The sequence below is a fragment of the Miscanthus floridulus genome, chromosome 14, assembly GCF_019320115.1.
Source record: "Miscanthus floridulus cultivar M001 chromosome 14, ASM1932011v1, whole genome shotgun sequence".
NCBI classification, from domain to species: domain Eukaryota; kingdom Viridiplantae; phylum Streptophyta; class Magnoliopsida; order Poales; family Poaceae; genus Miscanthus; species Miscanthus floridulus.
In genome coordinates this window covers 5,988,151-5,996,241 of record NC_089593.1, presented here as the reverse complement: position 1 = coordinate 5,996,241, position 8,091 = coordinate 5,988,151, and the positions used below count along the sequence as shown (strand labels likewise).

The following is an 8,091-nucleotide window of genomic DNA, read 5'->3' as shown; positions in this document are numbered from 1 at the left end:
AGTTTTTAACTCATCTTCCTGTTTCTTTATCACAACAAGTGTTTTACAATATTTATTCTTTATTTCTCTCTCTTTCTTGATATTATCAAGTCTACATATTTCACGTCTAAAGTAGAGTTCTTTTTCTCTTATGGCAGACCATTCACATAACATATACGTATTATATTCTTCAGGAATCTTACTTAATTTTTCTCATAATATTGAATCTGACTATCTAAAGTACCCATTATAAATAAGGTATTTGACCTATGTTATACTGACTATATATATATATATATATATATATATATATATATATATATATATATATATATATATATATATATATATATATATATATATATATATATATATATATATATATATATATATATATATATATATATATATACTCCATTCATTTAGATTAGGATGCTCTTGTGCAGAGAATGGTTGGACCTATTACATTTACATGTAGAGACAGACAAAAGGAGAAAAGCAAGGATCTGTCTGTGCATCACCTAATGGGATCAGTGTACTATTTGTTTACATCTAACAGAGCAACATGGAAAAGAATAAGTTAAGAATGATTAGCTGTCCTAGACTCCTAGATGTCCCTGAAATCCAGTTCATTCAATTCAGTCATACCAGGCAAGGAACAAAAGCACACTTGACATTTGAGTGGTGGGTACTGGGTAGGTCAAGGAGAGAAGAGAAGAGCAACCTGAAGCAGCTATCGCTGAGCCGAACACAGGTTCCAGTTGCCGCCGGCCCGCCGCACACAGCAGCATACAACACCCGCCGTCCCGCGGCCGCGGAGGGGGCACGTCGTCATCGGCGCCCTAGAACGCGCTGCTATGGCCGGCCACCGGACGTCCAGACACCCCAGCCGGCTCCGCCGCAGCTTTCCAGGTCTTCCAGGCCATGGGCCTTCTAGGCTACGGGATACGGGCTGAAAGGCCAAAACATTTGGCTGATGTGGCCCGACAACGGCCCAAGTTTAACACTCGTCTCGTTTCGTCGTCCTCCTCGCTGATGGCGGCTGCATCTACTGTTTCCTCCCGGATTCCGCCTCCGCTTCCCGAGTCCGACGACGGTAACGCCGCCGCCGCAGCCTCAGGCTTGGTCCTCCTCGACAGGTGGTGCTACATCGCCAACCTCGTCAACGCCATCACCGCTGAGGGTACCACGAGCACCGGCTTGCGCATCCAGGTGACCTTCCGCGCCGCGCGCCCGACACTTGTCTCCCACTTCTGCGTCCACTGCCCCGGCCTCGACTTCCCCAACGCAACTCCCAAGGTCATCACCACCGACGCCGATCTCGTCCTCCTTTGCGTCCCCGTCTACCCCGACGCCATCGGCCACGGACGGGGCTAGGACTACTTCGTCTACAGCCTGCGCGCCCGTCGCCTAGATCTGGTCCCGAACTCGAACTACAGGTGTCTCACCGACTCTGCAACTGTCCTTCTTAGCCGCGAAGACGAAGACGGCGCCAGCTGGTATGCCATCGCCGCCCTCCGTGTTAGGGCCAGCCCCCGTGTTCCATGGCCGCCGCGTGCTCATTGGGTGGGATTTCGACCTCCACCTGTACAACTCCTCCAATTCCTCAGAGGGGTGGATCTCCAAGGTGATGTCTGTGAATGATCTCGTGAGGGACAGGCAATCCCTTTACCAAATAGTACCGAAGACAGGCTGTACCATGAGACTGAGAAGACCATCGCAATCGGCGGTGAGGGTGGCACAGTCACCTGGGTGGACCTCTGGCGTGGCATCTTCTTCTGCGACGTGCTCAGCGAGTGCCCTGTGCTCCACGACGTCCCACTGCCGGTGCCGGCAAGGGGCAACTGGAATCGGCTCCTCATGGAACTCGACCCTTACAATTTTCGCGATGTAACCATCAGCCGAAACTGAGACTCTATCAAGTACATTGAGACGGAATCCTGGTCACCAAGAGAGCTGAATACGGCACCTGCTTCGTACACGAGTGAGTGCGCAATAAATCAAGCAACAACATGGACCATGACAACCTGTTTGTTTGGCTGATAAGCTAAGCTGAAAAATACCGTTAGCTAATTTGTTGGGTGAAAAAGTATGGCTCATAATTGATTCCCAACCGTGGGAGAAGGAGAACTGCTGGCACCGTCACTCAGCAATTGATGTTAAAGATGTCACCTTGCAACTGGATGCCAGCAACGCGTGTTCTTCTAATTTGTTGGCTATGCTGCGCTGCAGCAAGACCACAGAAATGTTGAAGGAGCTTCAGATGTCATGCCCCATCATAAGCATGGATGACGATATTGTTTACTTGCTTTCTGCAATCAAACCCAGGCATCTGGACAAGTTTGAAGTGGTTCTTGCTATTGATGTGAGCAAGGGAGTGCTTCGGGGATTGGCCGAGCTTGATGCCCAGAAGAACTTCATTTTGACGGACAACATCTTCAGCAGTGACATCTGCAGGCATCTGAGGAAGGTTACAGGTAACTTGTGTATACCCTGTTAGGTTCACTGTGTGATGACTATGCTTGTGATGTTTAAGGTTTATTAGGGAATTATTTTGTTGCTACATTTCTGTTCATTAGGGTCTAGAGCTTAGCAAGTTAATAATGCACTTAATACAGGAGCCGGGGCTTGGTGACATTGATGCTATGGAAGGTTATTTATATGAGTACATACTTTGTTGCCAGAGTTGTATATCAGTTGATTAAATAAATCCTGACAATTCAATTGGAATAAGTTTGTGAATTGTGTTTTGCTTAATTTGTGTTCTGTTTGTAAGCTTGGCTCAACATTTTAGTGGCAGAGGATATGCAGCCAAGGAACTGTGTTGAGCCTGTTCCTGGCCACAAGCAGCACCTTATGTGACATGTTATTCAATTTGCATTTATGACAAAAATTAAGTTCCTCTGTGTTTTTAACTCATATGACAATATATTTGACCAAAATGAACCTGGATAATTGATTCCTGCTTTTATATTTGTCTATCCTTTTTTTTGCTAGTTATTGTGACTAACATGAGACATGAAAACAGTTCTTGCTTTAGAGATTTTTTTCCTGTTCAAAACATGAGATATTTGCTTTGATGCAGGCACAGTCAAAGCATGAGGTGATTATGAAAATTGTGAATCTGGAATTTATTACTTGTAGTCTGCAGACATAGAGTCTTTTATTTATGTACTAGTGAATTTGTGCGGTGTGCCGAGAGTTGAGCTCACTTGAGTTGCAGCCATGTATCCTATTATGACGTTTCGTGTGGGACACTGTGTACACAAAAATACTATGTACTTTCGAATGATTCAATAGTGTTCTGTGAGAGAGAATAAACTGAAACAAGCTGAAACAAGTCGAGACAAGAACAGCCGAACAGGCCCGTCTTATAGTGATAATTCGGGCCGGTAGAGTCGTCATTTGGTTTTTGTTGAACATATTTTTATCTGCTTCAGTTTTGGTTGGTCTTTGGGCCCATGTGCAGCGTACAGATAGTTTAGTATTATCGTATGGACAAAACTGCCCTTAATATTTCCTCCTCTTCATCTCACTTACAAGTGGGCCTTATTTGTCATCTCCTTCCTCCTGCTCTCCCCAATCCATCTCCAGGTTGCGGTGAGCGGGGTGGTTGTGACGTCGACACCTGGAGCCTGGAGGATGGCGGCGACGGCGTGGTGAGCGGGGCAGAGCTCCCCGGCGGCGTAGCCAGCCTAGGGGCAAAGCTCCCCGGTGGCGCGGCCAGCTCCGGGGCAGAGCTCCCCAGCGGCGCGACCGGCTCAGGGGCGAGATACCCGGTGGCGCGGCCAGACCAGGAGCGCATACACGTACATGCAAAAACAGCTTACACAGATGTGCATAAGTTCATTCTCCTCTCTTCTCACTAATTATTTTTTCTTTCCCTTTCCATTGATCTAAGGCTCTAAGCCACCAACAATGCTTCTTTACTTGAACTGTTCTAACAGAGCTGTTCCTTGGTTTGTGAATAATTTTCAGTTAATTCATCATGGGAGCAGAAATTGCTTTGCACTTTTCCATGTTTGCTTTCTTGAGTGGATCAATTGCATAACGTCTTTGTGATAATAGAGAATCCCACCTTTCTCCTGTCCAAAAAATATTGAAGTCGGTCTAAATCTTTGACAGCATTGTCTACCGTCAGTTTTAGGGGCGGCCCACTCATAATTTTGTGTTAACACTATGTCACTGGCACTTGGGCAGTAAAACTTAGCATGCGTAACAACGCCAGAACCCAATCAAAACTCCCTGTATGTTCTAATCTGGCAGCTTGTGCTGCAACCCATAAAAGTTAATCCAGTTAAACAACAGAGAACACGAAACCTACAGCCCCCTTCATCTCTTACAACAGACGAAATAAGCGATGAAAACTATGTGACTGAAAGAGACATATAGCTGTCATACTAGCATAATTCCTCTTCTCTCCAACACACTATCAATCAAATATAATACAAAAACGCCAAGATCGATACACACAAGACAGCATTAAACTAGTGATGTGCCATATGCTACTGATGAGGAGAATATCCAGCAGAGTTTGCTAAGGAAGAGGAGCAAATAAAAGGTTGGCTATAGGGGCCATGGCAGAGAGTTCTTTGCACCTCTCTAGCTCGATCGATTTGGCAGCTTCAAAGAGAAGCATGGAGAGAGGGTTGTTTCGGCTGATTCTGGTTTTGGTGATGGCTGTACTTGGCTGCAAGGCTGATTGTGATTTTGTGGCAGGTACGCTACGGTTCACTTAATTATCGAATACTCTTGAATATATACTCTTTCAGGCATCAAATAAATGATGTTTTGTAGTTGTGATCAACTGTCCCAAACTTGCACATTGAGTTTGAATGTTTAGAAATGGCACTGAATAGATTTATCTTAAAAGCTACTCTCTCCATTCCTGAACAAATCAATTTCTAGAGTTGTTTTAAGTCAGACTTTTTTTACGTTTGACTGAATTTATAGAAAAGAACATAAATATTTATAACACAAAAATGAACATATTATGAAAATATTTTATGGTATATCTAATGATACTAATTTGGTATCATAAGTTTTGTCACTTTTTTCTATAAATTGATTTATTCAGGACTGGAGGAAGTAGTTTTATAAATTTGCTGTATTTTATACATAAGTAAAAGATTGAAGTAGTTGACCTCAGTAACCTCAAAGGGTGTATTAGATTTGTAGTCACCTTGTTTTTTTAGTATTCCCCATTCCCTTTTATAGGCGAAGTTTAACATGGTACGCCTCTCAAATTACATTTTGATTATTTAGTTATTTTGTATCTAATGAAATCTGTCTTAAACTTGCAGATGGTGAATACATCAAGGTCAGACGTAAGTCCAAGGCCTTGTTTTATGCATCCACGCTGCGCACCTCATCAACATTCATCGACACTAAAAAGTCTTAACTCTACATTACGTGTTCACAAATTATATTTCAGGTAGCACGTTTGCAGTCCTGATAGTTTTTGCGTTCCTAGTAGTCGGCATCGCCATCGCGATCACCAAATACCTGAGGAACAAGAAGAAAGCAAACGAAACCACTACAGAATCATCACTAAAATCATCACAAGGCAACTACAGAGTACATAAAGGGGAGGTGAACAGCAAGTGGTCAGGCTTGTACAAATTCACCAAGGAGGAGATCGAGAGAGCGATCAACTATGCGAGCAGCAGGATCTACCTCGGCTCCGGTAGCGCAGGGCAGGTGTACCAGGGGGTGCTACCCAGTGGGCAGCTTGTTGCAATCAAGCACATTCACAAGACGGCGATGTCAGGGTCCTTCATGAGGGAGGTGGAGCAGCTGTCCAAGGTGAGGCACCCCAACCTGGTGTGCCTCTTCGGCTACTGTGATGAGGAGGGAGATCAGTACCTGGTGTATGAGTACTGTGCCAATGGAAACCTTGCCCAGAGCTTACTCAGTAAGGGAAATGTATATATTCAGCTTTATTTTATTTGAGGCTATCATCTAGTATATAGCGCTTCTCGATCGGTTCATTCTGAAACAAACTCATACAACAATGTTCTGTTATGTTCTTGATTGGCATGCAGGAAGTGACTCTGTGCTACCATGGGAAACAAGAGTGAAGATCCTGAGGGATTGTGCTTCTGTCCTGAGGTTTCTTCACACACACCCCGATGGATGTATTGTCCATAGAGACATCAAGGTGAGAATAATGCTAGTTGAAATTTGCAGGCATAACAACCTGAGGTTGCTTCATTCTGAACCATAACATGCTCTTGCTATTGGAATTGTTGCAGCTCACAAACATCTTGCTGACAGAGAACCAGGTGCCAAAGCTGGCTGATTTCGGGCTGGCAAAAATGCTAGAAATGGAGGAGACCAAGGTGTTCACAGATGTGAGGGGAACCATTGGGTACATGGATCCCGAGTACATCACACACTCCAAGCTCACTTGTTCCAGTGACATATACAGTTTTGGTGTTGTCGCTCTGCAGCTTCTGTCAGGAAGGAAGGTCATAGAACTTGACATTGTTGCACGTGATTCACTTACGAAGAAGGTAAATATACATGATCTTTTATTTCTCAGATGATATATACGCCAAGCGTGTGGAAACGATTCTACAACTTCAGAAGCAGCAGCTGTTTTTTTCTTCTTCTTTTTTTCATGTTTACCGAGCAAGGCCCGGCTATGTTCATTTGCAGTATTATGATCCCTTGTATTATCAACAGATTTCCTATTTTTATTAAATATTTGACAATATTAAGTTTTTATTTTTTTATCTGAAGGCCAAGGATGTAGTGAGCGGGAAAAAGCCACTGGAGGAATTCATAGATCCACGAGTTAGGGATGATGTTATCATAGAAGATTTCGTGTTAATACTGAAAATCGCAGTCCTTTGTGTTGCGAGTTCAAGTGTAGGGCGCCCCACCATAAAGGATGTGTTCGAGGAGATGGACAAAGCCTTGAGAAATACAACCATAAAGGTTCAAATTTTGTCATCTATTGCATAGTCTTTTAAACTGGTCTGTGATACTCTTAACTAATGTAAAACATTTTCTTTTAACCAATCAATTTACAAACTAAAAGAATTTTCTGCTCTAACCTTTGACCACACAAATCTCACATTACTACCACTGGAGTTACACTGTTGCGCCTACAAAATGCTTGCATTCTAACTATGATGGGTCGTATTAATATTGTCATTTTGCAGACTAAAGTAAGGAAGGAGATGAATGCAGCAAATTTGATCGGTCAACATGCAAAAGTGTTGGATGTATAGATCGCGTTATGCCTTCAGATATTACAACAACCGCGCGCATGGAAGTTCCAAGGCCATACTTTCGTCACATGGGTAAAAGGTTCTGACGAAGATGCTCCACGGCGAACAGATTTGACAAAGGTGTGGTTGCAGTGTGGTGAGTGGTGACTGATGTACCTGCAATACTATTAGTTCTATGATAGCAACTGCCTTGCGCGGTTGCCTGCATGTTGATACTGAAGTGAAGGCTCTGTATATACACTTGTAATTAAATGAAGTGAAGACGAACCTATATATGTAAACTTCAGTCAAAATTTGGGCTAGGTGGGTGCAAGTTGTATCACTTGGCGGGCTAGGCCCAATACCGGCCCAACATTAAATGGGCCTCAGCTACACACGAATTAGGCAAGTAGCAACATCTGTGGATATGACGAGCAGCCCATCTATGAAAAAAACCCAGAACTAATTCAGAGATTGCTTGTGCTCACTTGAATTGTGATTATTTGCGAATACCAGTCCCCCTTTATTTTTCTCAGAGGAGAATTGCTAACGTATCGTTTATTCATGAGAGAGAGATCACTCTTTAGTTAGCAACGGCATGTATATGCGGAGAATATGGGGAACAAGTGCCAGCATGTCTGTAAAAAAACTAAAATGAACAGCATTATAGTCCAGGATGATAGGTGCACATTATGAGAGTTCATTCTTCATTGACGGAAAGCATTCAACCACTACTTGCCTTTGCACTCTTCACCTACCTGAAGCGTTCTCTTGCACATGACTCTATATCCCAGACAAGCTCACAAGAACATACATGCAGTCTTGCAAATGTCCGTAGCAGTTGTACTGACTCTTCTTGGACTTTCAGGAAGTAGGGAACCATGTGGAGCAGCAA

General features: G+C 43.5%; 1 protein-coding gene across 2 annotated transcripts; it reads left to right on the top strand.

Annotated features, from left to right (window-relative positions):
* The first annotated feature begins 717 nt into the window (after positions 1-717).
* On the top strand, positions 718-7,658 carry LOC136502856 (probable leucine-rich repeat receptor-like protein kinase At5g49770). 2 transcript variants are annotated; one of them, XM_066498107.1, is made up of 8 exons: positions 718-2,456; positions 3,574-4,698; positions 5,283-5,306; positions 5,414-5,893; positions 6,024-6,139; positions 6,234-6,494; positions 6,724-6,921; positions 7,149-7,658. In XM_066498107.1, the coding sequence occupies exons 2-8, from the start codon at positions 4,557-4,559 to the stop codon at positions 7,215-7,217; spliced, it is 1,290 nt and encodes a 429-aa protein (XP_066354204.1). In that variant the 5' UTR covers positions 718-2,456; positions 3,574-4,556; the 3' UTR covers positions 7,218-7,658. The 2 variants fall into 2 exon arrangements, with proteins under 2 accessions (XP_066354204.1, XP_066354205.1); XM_066498108.1 differs by lacking the exon at positions 718-2,456 and having other exon boundaries at positions 4,561-4,698; positions 5,283-5,373; positions 5,456-5,893.
* Positions 7,659-8,091: the final 433 nt, after the last annotated feature.

Bases quoted from the DNA above. Each gene is read 5' to 3' on its own strand.
- LOC136502856 (XM_066498107.1), top strand. From the start codon at position 4,557: ATGGCAGAGAGTTCTTTGCACCTCTCTAGCTCGATCGATTTGGCAGCT. The intron at 4,699-5,282 runs GTACGCTACGGT...TTAAACTTGCAG, and splicing joins TGATTGTGATTTTGTGGCAG to ATGGTGAATACATCAAGGTC. The intron at 6,922-7,148 runs GTTCAAATTTTG...GTCATTTTGCAG, and splicing joins TGAGAAATACAACCATAAAG to ACTAAAGTAAGGAAGGAGAT.